The sequence below is a fragment of the Serinus canaria genome, chromosome 2, assembly GCF_022539315.1.
Source record: "Serinus canaria isolate serCan28SL12 chromosome 2, serCan2020, whole genome shotgun sequence".
Classification (NCBI taxonomy): Eukaryota; Metazoa; Chordata; class Aves; order Passeriformes; family Fringillidae; genus Serinus; species Serinus canaria.
Genome location: NC_066315.1, coordinates 33,522,174 through 33,536,529, shown reverse-complemented (window position 1 = coordinate 33,536,529; position 14,356 = coordinate 33,522,174). Strand labels below are relative to the sequence as shown.

General features: G+C 37.9%; 1 protein-coding gene across 1 annotated transcript in view; it reads left to right on the top strand.

Annotated features, from left to right (window-relative positions):
* The window catches only part of SKAP2 (src kinase associated phosphoprotein 2), a 120,235-nt gene extending 115,466 nt beyond the window's left edge, over window positions 1-4,769 (top strand). The window contains exons 12-13 of the mRNA XM_030232831.2: window positions 1,839-1,940; window positions 2,348-4,769. Of these exons, the coding sequence (XP_030088691.1) occupies window positions 1,839-1,931 (93 nt within the window). The 3' untranslated portion in view covers window positions 1,932-1,940; window positions 2,348-4,769. The remainder of the gene's footprint in view (window positions 1-1,838; window positions 1,941-2,347) is intronic.
* Window positions 4,770-14,356: the final 9,587 nt, after the last annotated feature.

Here is a 14,356-nt window from a genome sequence, read left to right as displayed (position 1 = left end):
TTTATTGCTGAGATTTCAGTAGTATACGTGAGTGCTGCTCCTTTCAGCAATTTCCCACTTCAGTCTTGAAATCTAGTTTGTATATTTTAGCAGTGTATTGTGAGATAAAGTATAGATTTTTAAACAGGCTGATCTGGAAGATTATAAACCTCAGTGTCAGGGTATTGTTTCGCCTTTAAGGATTTGGGGTGTAATGTGAAGCCTCATGGGAAATGTTATTAACTTCTATGGAGAGCAGTGTGTATGGAAGATCAGGTTCAGATACCTCTAGACTTTCAAGACCAAACCCATCCCCAGCAGTCTGCTTTGCAGTGGAAGGGGGAAGAAGGTAGAATTATTTTTGCAGCTTTTTTGTTTGCATGTTCCCATAATAAATGAAGGTTTTCCTGCTGTTTTTTAAGTGGATTTCCTTTAAATCACACTTACTGCAGTATTTCATGCATAGTAGGATAGAATCTTTTACATTACCAATTCATTGTTAAGCGAAGGAAGAAAATGTTTAATTGAAGACTAATCTTCACCCTTCCACAATTAGAAAATACAAAACTGTGTGTGCTTGCATGCAAGCATTAAAAAAAAAAAAAAAAAAAAAAAAGGCAAAGAAAAAAGGAAAAAAGCCCACATGAAAGCAGGCCATCATAGTTAAGCACAGAGAGAGCTGAGTACACTAAGCACCTCATAGGACCCCAGAGAACTCTTGACCAGGCTAAATATGCCAGCAGAAAATCATTATAGCTCGGGCTCTAATGAAACGCCATTAACCCTTAAGCTCCACTTGGCTATTTATAACCAAAAAACTTTACCTACAGTTCAAAATACAGTTCATCTCAGTAGGACCCGTAATTCAAAATTCTAGAGCCTTTTCCTCTTCTCATCAGAAGAGCCGTGTAGCAGGAAGCAGATGCTGCTTATCAGAGTTATCTCTGTATTTTTTATTTTGCATATTTGTTCCAAAGTAATTTCTGTCTTGCTAATCATTCAGTTTTGAGTAAGGTCTCTGTTTTAATAATGCTTCATTTGTAACTCAGTATATGTGTATGTGCAATTCCAGCTGTTACAATTTATTGAACGAACCATTGTTAGGATTGATCTTACAATATCTCATATCTCTTACTTGACACAATATACAATAATTACATATCAGTATTACATTATTTTATTTTTACAATAATTATATACCACAATACCGCAATACTCTTACTTAGTACTGCTTTTGGAAGATATTATTTCTTTAAATGATTATAATTCATTTTGTTTCATATTTATCTCACTAAGCCTAAACATATTTGAAACAGAAGTACATTAGTCATCTGTCAGGAATATGAGATCTGCTGTAGAATTTTCTGCAAGCCTAAAGCAATAGTAGACTTTGTCCATAGAAAGATATTATGTATTAGATATATAGTGTTCCCTTCACATTGAGGGAAGTAGTTTTTAAAATAAGTTGATGGTAAGTTTCTTAGAGTTTAGCTTGTGATACTAAAATAACCCCTGTTGATTGTTGTATGTCAATGTTGTGCTATTAGATTTTAGCAAAGACAAGGTTTTTGTATTTTTGATGAACAGAGGATAAGGAGGTCGGCTATTTTTAGTAGGTGTTAGAGAAGCATGGCCATAATTAAAAAATTTTCTTGAGTATGCCTGGCCTTTTTAAAATTTACCTCCTGCCTTTGCCTAACTGCATGTGAATGCCTATAACAAAAAGATAAAATGTTTTAATTTTCAGTTGAAATGATTATAACTATATATAAGGGAAAGCATCCATAAGGAGTTGCATACAAAACTCTATTGCATTTATATCAGACTAAAGGTTAATACTGCGTATTGTTTTCAATTAGGAGTACAATAGATTTGGCTGGTGGGTAGGAGAAATGAAGGGAACCATTGGCTTGGTGCCTAAAGCCTACATAATGGAGATGTATGATATTTGAGAGGCCTGGGTAAGTACATTTTAATCCAATCTTCTGTAATGGCTTATATGTTCCCTTGTTCTCTGTTTCATAAGTATGTCTTTCCTGGAACCTTTGTAGGAGTCCTGTTAACATAAAGATTATGGCAAAATATATTGAAGGTTCAATTAAAGTACTTTGTTTTTTTCTGGGGTTCGATATGAAATATTAAACCACAGGGTACAAAAGATTATATATTTAATAACTGTGTTCCCTTTTCCAAATTTTTTAAAAATAAAATTGATGTTGTTTATATTTAGTTTTGTTACTTTAATAATACGTATATATCTGTCTGTGCAGAAAACTGTGGAAGGGGATGGATATTTGGACAGGGTTTGATATGCATGTTTGAGGGTTTTTGGTTGATGATAACTTTCAGCTTCCCTCTCCCTAATCAGGAGAAATCTGCACTTGAAATGAAGAGTGGTGTGCAGCTGCAGTTTACAGAGCCAGCCTCTGGAAGACGATTCTGCTGTACATGTTTTGCGGTTTCAGCGAATGTAGTCAGATCGTTGCCTCATGTACATTAAACATTATAAACTGTAATTGATCATAACTTTATGGAAATGGTCTTCTTAGGCATTTAAGAATTTTTTATAGAATTTTAATGCTAGGAAATTAATAGATGGTAATTAACATATGGGGCACAAGCAGCCATATAGTGCCTGTTGCTCTTTTTTAAACGTTACCAACACTCTGTATAGCTATAGGTTTGCGTTCTCTCAGGGAATTTTGCTCTTTTTCTCTTCTGCAGATTCAGAAAAATTGTGCAGAGCTTTGAGGATAAACTCTTACTCAATTCATGAATACATTAACCTTTTAATGCTCACTGTATATCTTGTGCTTTTTTATCAGAAAGTTGAGGGAAATTTATGTCTATTTCAGGTTTTCAGGGTATTTTGTTTCCAGATGTTTTTAAGTTATGCTTTAGCCAATGATTCATTTTTCTCATATATTTAGTATTGTACTGTTAATTACTGTTTTATTGACATACAATGAAGATTTGATTATTTTGCTGATATAATAAATGGGCCTGTGTGGTAATACTGTTGTGGTACCATTCTGACTTGGACATGGTAATTCTGTGGAAATTTATGAAAATATATTAAACCTTAAAATTTTTGCTAAGTCAATGCAAGATAAATTGCAGGTAAAAATATTTTTGTCTGTGGTAGTGTGAAATATTTTGTCTGTACCTTACAGATACTTTTGCAGAGTCAGATCTGGATACCTTGCTGGTATGTGGAATTCTGATACAGGTTGTGCAACAGAGATCTTCATCTTCACCCTGTGTGGATTAGTAACAGCTACCTTCATTCTTGTGTCAAAGCCAGAACTTTGTGGCTAATCAAAAACATTGACTGAAACATAAAAAGGTACACTAAAATACTACCACTTGTGCAGAAGTGGTTGGGCAAGTCAGAGTTAATACTTTACATACTCTGGGAGAGGTACTTTACCATTAGCATGCAAGATCAACTTTTTTGGGTCCTTCCAGACAGTTGATTTGTGAGACTCTTAATCTGCCAACGAGGCAGGTCAGGCCAGCCTGTGAGTTGCTGAGCCTGTGCAGGTCCCCGTGTAGTTGCTTGTGCTGTTTATGCTTCAGGCGGACCCCGCGGACCCTGTGGTTAAAAGGAAACATCAGCCTGAACTCGGAATTTGGATCCTTTCAGTAAACTAAGATGTTGTGCTCTGTGTTAGCTAATGTATGGTACTTGCTGGTACACTAAATTCTAATAGGCGTCAAACGGGACCGAGTTTTGTTGTAATTTTTTAAAGAGATAGTCATTGGAATTGATTCTGTGTGTTATCAGCGAAGCATTAAAATGATAGATTGTAGTCTTCAGATCTTTTACTACTTTAATTTGTCAAGCGTACTGGTGGATTGTGTACAGAATGTGAAGCGTTAATAGCGGGGCTGGAAACGCTCCTTCTCCCTTGTTAACATGGCAGCGCCATAAATCTGCCCACCGAAATGGCTTTTTATTAATTACAGAATTCCGAATCCCACCACCACCACCACCATGTACTTTTTAGGGAATAAGCCCTCCCCCAGCTCCCGAGACGCGGTACGTTCGCTGGGCGCTCGGTGCGGGCGCGGCGCGGTGCGCGGGCGGGGGCGGCCCCGGCGCGGCTCTTGCGCTGCGCGGCCGCGGCGCTGGGTGGCAGCAGATTTTCGTGGGACGGGCGGAGGCGGGTCCCGGTGCCGTCCCTGTCCCCTTCCCCCTCCGTGCTGTCCCGCGCCGCTTCTGCCGTTTTTCCAGGAGAGGGAGTCCTTACCCCAGCGATGAGTGGCAGAGATGCCAGGCGCGGCCTCTCCTGGGTGGTGACAACCAGAGACATCAAGTGGCTTTTGTCTGTAATTCTCTTTTAGGGCCTCCCCCTTCTTAGTGCTTATTGCTAGGGGTGAGTAAATAAACTGCCTTAAATTCAAAACGTGAAAGGTGTCCTGAAACTCACTGGTAATGTCTCAGAATAAACCAGCGATGGACCACGGATGAATGGTTTACTTTAAATCTGTGTGAATTCCATAACCTTTTTTGGATAAGAAAATCTCAGTTAATACAAGTTAAACAAAACTCAGGTAGAAGATGCTAATTGCTTAATTTTCTTTGTTCGTTTTGATTGTGCTTGCCTTTCTGTGAATGGTGAGAGCGCAGATTTTAAGAAGGTGATTGTAACTCTCACATTGTACAGCGTTTTTCTTGATTATTTGCTGTGTTCTGGATTTGTATGGTACTGCCATTAGATCTTATAATAATGTTCTACTCTGCAAATTTTTAAGGTTCAAATAAAGTTTAATTGTTTGCAAACTGTTATGATGCTAATAATTCAACAGCCTGCTGTGTTACTAATGAAATTACTTTGTTATGATTAATTTGGAAAATAGTGTGTTGATTGTAGTAATTAAGCACAACAAGGTGAAGTAAATGATTCTAATGCCATCTGGCCTCCAGACTGAATGAAGAAATGAAATGGGGCTGTCATTTGAATTTATTCAGAGAAGTAAGGGTAATACAAATGCTTTTTATAGCAGAGGCACCCAGATATAATCATGCCACTCTGTAGTATCTTTTCATGTGCTTCTGTGTGCAGATAACTGGTTCACATATTTTTGCAGCATCTCGTTAGGATATACCTCTTTGTGCATGCTGCCACTAATTACATGTACTGATGGCAGTGCATGCACTGGTTCTGCTATCAGAAAGATGTATGGATAAGATTTAGAGAAGTGATATGGCTCAGCTTACCTTTTGCTCCCCTATTAAGGATAAAAACTTTCTGTGAGGGAATTAAGCTGAAAGTGAATGCTAATTAAGATCCCATTCTAAATTCAAAGCTCACTGCATAAACTTATTTCCTTTTTTTGGCTCTGCAGTCTGATACAGTATTAGAAGGAACATAAAGAATAACCCTTTAGAATATGATCCAAAGACTGCTGAAACTGAGAAGCTATTGAATTCACTTGCTTTTGCATCAGGATCTCAAACAATAACTCAAAAACAGGCAATACAGTTCCAAAGTGCTTTTTTTTTTTTTTTTTTTGTTGCTGAATGCTCTTTGTCCTCTTTCTGAAGGAGATGCAATTATTTCCATAAGCTGAACTAAACAAAAAAACAGCTCTTACTTCTCTAAGCCAAATGATAGAAATCCATTTTTTTTATCTCAGGTAAAGCAAAATGAAGTTGTGGGTGTAAATTGATAAAGTTCAGTGGGATCTATAGGGAAGCTGTAAAATACGAATATGTGGTGAAAGTACCCAGGTAGATGACAGTGGTATGCTCTTCAGTAGCATGAGCCATTTGAAGCTTCTCTCGTCTCTCACTCAAGTTGATGAAAAATTTGTTAGTATGTAACTGTGGGAATAAGCATATGCACGGACACCTCAAAAACAACTTTACATAGCATGAAGTACTGGTAAACCCTATAAGACCTTCATCTCCCAGGGTTTCTCTGAAGCTGATATTTCTCAGACAGGAGTTTTCCTAATTCTATCTTCATTTAGGAAATCTGACACTAAGCTCAGCAAGGAGTGCTCTGCCAAATCTGCATCTCTGTTTTAGAGTTCATTTCCTTCCCAACATCCATTGTCTTACTGTGAGGGACCAGCGCCAGTCAGGTTCACGTTATGAACTTAAAATTGTGGATTCAGCTGGGTGTAAGCACAGGATTTGATACTTCTGGGATGCAATTGTGACTTGACTCATCTTTCCATCCTGCAGGAAGAAGGGGACTTAGATGGTGGTAGGATGTGCAAGTGAAAGGGATGTAGCTTTTCTTATCCAACTGTGTTGTGCTAAGGAATATATATGTCTATTTTCCCTTTAATTGTAAAGCAGATCAGGCAGTGATAATCCATGAATTGTTATATCATAGCCTTTTACAAATTTGTTTAGGTGTAATTCTATAATGGGATCTAGACAATTCTGTTTCTGCTGTCTGGAATTGTCAGTCCAAACTATCACACAGAGAAATTCATAGAAATTCAGTTGCTGGGTTCAAAGCAAAGTAGAGGAAAAACCTCTGCACCTGAAAGCTATGTTAACATAAGTCAAATTTAAAACTGAAACTGTCAGCTTCTTCCCATCTTTTTGGGAGGACAAGTCTTTTAATTAACAGGAAAACCTTAAAAATCCAAGGTGTCATCTTGTAGCAATGTGTCGGAGAATAAAGTACAATAGTGCAGGCAGTCTGAGAAGAAGAGCTGCTGGTAGATGAAGAGGCAGATAGTTTCAAATGCCACTAAAAACCAATCTATCTCTATTAATTTTCTGCTCTAGCAAACTGATATGTTGGAGCTTTTATCCTGAAGTATCCTCACTGTCTCACAACCCATAGAGCAAACTTCCTTTCACCCTCTATTATAAAGCAAGTGCTAGTCCATAAAGAGATTTGTTGGCTAATGAGCATTTTACAGCAACACTTTAAAGTTTATGCTGTGAGATGTAAAAAAAAAAAAAAAAAAATCCACATTCAGTTACAGTGGGAGGATTTATGTTGGCAGAAGAGAATTACCAGTTTGGCCACTTCCAATCTGCCGTAATTGCTTCCATACTTGTAAATAGTGCTGTGGGATTTTTAATGGCCATGGCAATAAGGACTTTAGTTTTACACCTCATGCTACAAGATGAGCATGTAGCACCCCAGAACTGACCCCCGTGCAGAACTGCCTGGGGTAAAGGAAAAAAGTGTTGCACAGGATCATTATCTATCTTTGAAAAGCCAGCAGCATGGATTGTGCCTTGGCAGGCTCTCACCCAAGAGCTGACATGGCCCAATGCTGCTTTTTAATAGTCAAATCTAATAGGGTCAGCATGAGAAGAGCAGAGCACAGACAGTCTGACAGGCGTGGGCTACTCACTTTGTTCATTGGTGGTCTTCAGCCTCTCAGAATTATTTCAGTGTGGAAGAGAAAAGATGAAATCTGTAAACAGACACATGGCATCAGGAAAGCATCTTCCTTTTTTGTTGCTCTCTTCCAAGAGGACTGCCATTCTTTCCTTATATTTAAATTAAAAGCAGTCAGGCATGAATGCACATGTGTGTGTAGGAAGGAGTGGGTTTTATTATATCGTCACTTACAATCTTGTTTCCATGCTGGTTTCTCCTTTCTGGTGTTTACAATGACATGCTCATGATGGCCACACTACCTTTACCACAGAAAAAAGGCATTTCTAGCTTTAAAAAAACCCCAACTGTTTACAGTTCTTGAAAGGCTTTATTCTATTAGCTCCTCTTTTGTAATTTCATACCATTTTAGTGCATTGTGTCAGCAGTATCTTATAAAAATCTGTGTCTTTTGTGACAGTAATTTTTGTTAGCATGTAAAATACTCCAGACTAATGTTTTGAAACTTCTTTTCTTATTTTCAAGCTGATTTTGGGCTTAGTTTTAGGATATTAGACCTTAATGAAAGGGGAAGGACTGAACATTTAGAGTACATTTAGAGTTCTGTTACTTGACTGAAAAATAGGCAATCCACATTAGCAATTGTGAGAACAGCCTTGGAAGGTCTCTAAACTAACCAGCTTCCTTTCCATTCATTGTTTCTGATTCTCAGACTCACACAGTAAGCTCAACCACTTCCACACTGAGACTACCTATTCAGCTACTTGCTGTCCTGTGATAGCCACCCAAGGTCACCTAGAGGTGATTACTGACTTGTGACCAGAGCTTCCTCCCTCTAATGTGTTTGGTACTGCTTTAAAGGCAGAGCTCAGGAAACAAACATTTGTCTTCTGAGCTTTGTAAATTTTCAGTGAGTGAAAGTTCAAAATGCAGAAGCATCATCCAGAATAATATCTCTCACTTAGCATGTTTATGATTTGCATTTCTCTGAATACTCTGTCTTCATTTTACTCCTGCATTTATTTACTTAAAAAAATTTGCGAAGAGCAGATCATGTACCATGAGATGCCTTCCTAAAACATCAGATTTTGACAGAATTGGGTCAAATTAATGTTTCAGGTGCAGATTATGTGAATGCTACTTGAGAGTGTGATCCTGAATCCACACAGGGGTGGTTTCTGTCAGGCTTTGGCAAGCAGAGGAGAACAAAGAGCTACATGTCTGGCCCTTAGCTGAAAACTGAGCCTTACTGATCTATGTCTGATATTATCTTAGGTAGGTCCTTCAGCTGCCCTGTTTCTTCTGAGCATCTCTAATAAATTCAATGAGCTAGAAATGTATGCAGGTGTTTGTCCATCAGGTGTGGATCAGGGTTCTGAATTATAGCCTGATCTGACAGAATGGCATACAAAACCACGATGTGATATGTTCCTATTTGTGGGTCCTCAGACTAGCTGATGATTTCAAGAAGCACACTTGGACCACAGAGGGATTTCATCATGCCTGTTTCATTAAATGGTAATGATAATGTGTTTCAGTGGAATTCTATTTTGCACATTCTGGCTTATGTAAAGGAGGCCTTGATGCAAAATACCCTTGCTTAGATGTCATAACTTCTGAAACATGGGGAATATGTGTTAGAGTAATTCAGTCTAAAACTGACCAGGGTGACTCACAGGGATCACAGAACAGAGTATGGAGCAGCTGAGGCCACATATATTTCATTTTGTAACCAGTGTTTGATTATGAGTTAATTGTGATAATGCAAACAATTATTTCAATAACTTTGTCTAGTTAACAGTAACAATAGACATACTGTTTGTTAAATGTATTAACTGAAATTGCAGTAGCTATTCAGACTACATTCATCATAATACTTCGTAGTGTATGTCCTTCCCTTGTCTGTGGGCTTATGAGTGTCCTGCTCATCCTGAGTGTTGTCATTTTTGCTGGTATTACAGAAAAAAAAATGAAATGCAGGCAGTTGTCAATGACACAAACATCTTCTGTCTTTTCCACTCTCTCCTTCTTGAAAACAGTCAGTTCTGCCTGTATAGTCTGAAACAAGGGAATTTAGCCATATGACACCCCCCTTAACTCTGCATAAGTTATGTAGGTAATTCTTAATTTAAGGGCACAGTATTAACTCCTCATTGACAAGAGTAAGAACTAGTCACATAATTTCCTTGGCTTTATTGCAACTGCTCCTGCAACTTCTTACTTGTGAGATACAGGATTTAAAATCGAATTGTTGATATTGTGGAAAATTAAGTTTTGTAGTTTAAAGTATAGTGCTAACCATCAGTTAACCACCTGCATACAGGGTGCCAATTTATCTGTGAAATGGTTCCTGATGTTCAAAATCACTCTGTACCCAGCACTTAACAAATACAGGGAGTATTATGAGCACAAAGCGAACGGCTTTGGTGATTTTGATCTCCAGAGAAGATCTCCTTGGCATAAGATAGTTCTCACAACCAGATGGAAGTATTTTACATCCTACTCATTTTGAACTCCCAGTTCACACCCTGATGATCTGTACACTCTGCGCTGAGGTCTGATTGATTATACCAGGATTAATTGGGTTTTACTCTTCTGAAAACGTTGCAGGTGTGCCAGATGTGAGAAAAGTTGTGTTTGACCCTGTCCGTTTCATTGTCTGCTCCATTTCTCTACCAAATCGGAATTGTATGGGGGCAGGTACAATATATCAGGAATCTTTATTATAGACAGCTGTCAATGGCAGATTAATGCTTTGGCTGTGTCTCTCCTCTCAGCCAAGGAATAAGTCTATAATAGTGAGGATTTATCTTGTTATATGAGTATACTGACACAGAATTATAACATCTGTATATGGGCCGCTGACAGTCTCTATGTCTCCTAGTATATTCTATTTTCTCTAGGCCAAATTTATTGCTCTCATAATTAAGTCCTATCCTGAGAACTTAATGGAGTTGCAGGTTCTGAAAGTAGCAGGAAATACAGCTCCTTGCCAGGAGCTTGTGCAGTGTCTGCTCCAGTCTGCCCAGGGTGTAGTTCCACCCGTTCCAAGTGAAGGGTGGGTGACAGAGGACATGGCTTTAGAAGAAACTCCAAATTGGTAATTTTTATCGTTTGTGCCATTTCATGTTAGGAAAGCCTGAGTGGCCTTTTGTTCTCAGTCAGTCTTACAACCCTAGTTGCTAAATGGGATCACGTTAATCATGGATGACACCAAGAAATAACAGGTTTACATTGCTTCCAGGTAGAGGCGGATCAGGCACAAGGTGAAGCTTTCCAGTGGTGAGGGCAGTGAAGCATTGGGGTTGGTTGCCTGGGGAGTTTCTGTGATTTCCATTTCTGGAGGATTTGGAGAACCTGCAGGGAATGAACTCACCTGCTAGGAATGACTGAACCATGGCGATTCCTGCCTTGGGGTTGGGGCATGTACTAAATCACCTCCTAAGGTCTGTTCCAGGCCAGTTTTTTGCAATTCTGTAAGTCAGCGTTGAGCTGACACTGTTCTGAAATGGCAGAATAAATACAAGGCCAATCTTATTCTTTGCCTGGTGCACTCATAGTACTGCCACTCTGTGGATTTACATATTCCTTATCCTCCTACAACTCCACAATCTCCTAGGAGGAACCAAGCTCACTATTTCTTACCCAGCAAGATTATTAGTGCATAACCTCAGTAATTAATTTGGTTCACAATGAGAGTATTTTTAAAAAGGTAAAGGATTCTTTAAAGTATCATATACCTCAAAGTGTGTCTGTTACAGATACTAACCAATTTTGAGTATATTACAGTGTTACATTGATTTTAATTGAAATGGAAAGCATTTAATTCACGGTTTTTTAAAGCAAAATAGCTACAATTTCAGACTGTAGCCATTTATTCACCTTAGGTAGTTAATTTTAATTTACCAGTTGGGTGTCTTAGGAAATAGAAAAAAGATAAAAATAGCCTTCAGTTTTGTCTGTTGTCTGTTCTGAGAACAGAAAGGGATTTTTCCAGAGTTCCCTCCGGTGAATAGAAACATTCTCATCCTTATAATAGGCTTTGGATCAGGTCCATATGTAAGGATAGTCCCCCCCTCCCCTTTTTTTCCCCATATTCTTGAATTGAATGTATGACATATATTTAATCCTGGCAGTATTCTTTATCTCTATGAGAAGTCCTTTTAATTCTCTGTAAGAAAGTGTTCTGTGATGTGACTACCTGATTTTATTGAAACTCACATGTCAGGAAAAAAAATTATTGCCTTCCCTGTCAAAACTGACAGTAATTACAAGGCCAAATATATTGCTGTGATTGACTTGTAAAACCAAATCTGTAATATTTCAAGTTTGTGAGTTGGCTTGTGCAGCTCTCAGGAAATATAACTCAGTATTTTCTTTGCAAGCTGACGTCTCTTTATCCGTTTCTTTTATCATCTTCGTTTTTATTTGTGAGAGCAGGGAGCGTACAGCATTTATATGGAATGGACTGGCTGGCATTTAATGAGTCGGCTTCTGGGGAAAAGTGGCTAAACAGTAGCTAAAGGAAAGCCAGGAAGGTTTAAGCAACGGTACCTTTTATGTGCTCTTCTTTATGCATAATCTTTCAGCAATAAATACTGCATATTGATTTCTTAATTGTAATGGAAACATACTTGGACAGGAGCAACATTATAGCCTATTTGCTGCCTTAATTTTTAAAGACATTTTAAATTTTAAAACGGATACTGCACTAAATGCAGGACAGTGCTCTTAACTTGATGTAGAAGCACTTGCTTGTCAAGGCTGTGTTGCTGGGAGCTCTTTCAATTTCAGCTGCCTTCCTTTCTCCTACCTTTGTAAAACCAGAAGAATCTGTAGTTCGTGTTTAGGCACACTTAGCATGTGTAAAATTCACTCCAGATCAGACAAATAGCTTTAAACTGGTTATTGAAGAAGCCCCCAAATAGGTTTCTGCCTAAAAAATAAGTATTAAAGTTTCACTTATTATTTTTGCCTATGAAAAAAAAAAATCAAGCATGCAATAGTTTCCAGGTTAATAATGAACATTTCTGAGGATTTATAGTAAAAAGTGATCTTTCTTGGGCTGAAGGAAAATAAAAAAACGACACCTACACATCAAATAAATGTATAAACCAAATGCTGGGTAAAGACTTCTTAAGGGTTGACTAACAGCACTGCCTGAAAAATAAAGTAAAAGGAGGAAAATGTATCTTAAATATATCTTAAATATCATTTAGTCATTTAGCTGGAGTGCAAAAATAAATGCAAGTGTTAAAATGATATATATTAAGAGCCACAAAGAGACACTTGGAAATGGCATCCACAATATTGTGTATTGTTTTGAATGTACAATATCAGATTATTTTAGAACAAAAAAAGATGAAATTGCCATTACAGGAGAAAATATTCTCAATTTTACTTCATCATTTCCAGTCTGCTGGGTGTTTAGATGGTATTGCTGTTGGGGTTTTAATTTTTCGTTGTTTTTTTTTTTTTCTTTTTTTTCATTCAAAATTATTTTATATTTTATTCTAAATCCAAACCAGCGAAGCAAAGCCTGGGAAGTAATAATTTCTTTGAATCTTAATACAGTCTGTCTTCTTAATGAGCCTACTGCACTGCCCTGAAAACAGCCCTTTACAAATAAACATGCTGGAAGTGATTTAGCCACAATGTCCAGACTGTGTAAACATCTAATTATTACAATAAAATTGTCAATAAATATACATTACTGCTCCCTTTTCAAACGTTAACCAACTTTCTCTTTGCTTGATAAAAAGGTATAAATTGTATTTTTATGTCTCAGCGGGTTTTGTTTTCATTACCCTGCTTGCTACTCTCCAGACAAAAGAACACAGACTAATGTCTGAGTTATTCCTGGATGGTGAAAACTCTTACAGTTGTTTATTAACATAAAGTGCAATGTTTCCTTTCACAGCAAAATGAACTCCAAGCTTTCACAATCTAATGTTTAGTCACAGCATCTTCCCCCCCCGCAAAAAACGAAGCTATAAAATCTCTTATTGCAGTGGCTGTAACTGTGGGATAGGCACACCATTGAAACGCACTTATTAGAGGGGGGAGAGGACAAAATGCTGCTTTAGGGCTGAGAGAGAAGATAGGAAACCACAGTAATTTCCTCAAAAATACAAAGCTGTGCCTTTCAAATTATAGCATTGTGTTGACCATAAATGTGGCATCAGCTTCCCCCCGCCTCCCCCATACGTAGCCCCTTTTCACATTTCTTATATAACTGGAACATTAACATTAGAAAAGCAGAGCGATATTGAATCCTAATGAGGTCTGGCCTATATGCTTCGGCAGGAGAAGAATGAGGATAATTCATTTGTATGCCGCAAAGCATTCCCAACTCCATGAGCATCCCCGTGGCTTCGGCTTGTGGTGCTGATCATCTGTTCCTACTTTAGAGGGTTTCATTGCTCTGAGCAGCATCTGAGTTGGGGAAAAAATAGTTAACCGCTTTACTGCTAGCTTTTGTTATATAATGACAATTTAATACGGTGGCTATTTTTTTGTTAACCTGCTTTAAAAAGGTCTTTCAAATGGTTAAATTAATCTTCTGATTAGCTGTGCCTGCCAGGTAAAATATAAGGAGGAAAATGATGTGGAACACAGCAGTGTAAAATGCGTTAGCCAGTCTTGGTAAACATGTCTATTTTAAATAATCAATGTAATGACAGGCAGCCATTTGCTCCGAAAATATTTTTTTTAAAATACTTTTTATTCTATTTTACTGCCTGTGATCCCACTGCTTTTTTTATCCCCCCCCTTTTTTTTTTAACACTGTAGATACTCAGCTGAGCGACATGTTATTTAAAAAAAGAAAGCAGAAATGTTTACCAAAATCAAGGTATAAAAGATCCGTGCAAATTGCCATGTAAAATGATCTGCACAAAAAGGCATCGGGGAAGAGAGGGAAGGCTGTGCCAAACAGATGGCACACCCTGCTGTGTTTTTGATTGAAAAAGAAAGGTAACATTTGCAGCCACGTCAAAGAGACAGTGATCAGCTAAACAAATTGGTCTCCAAAGTGCAGCGTTGCTGGAGCAAAC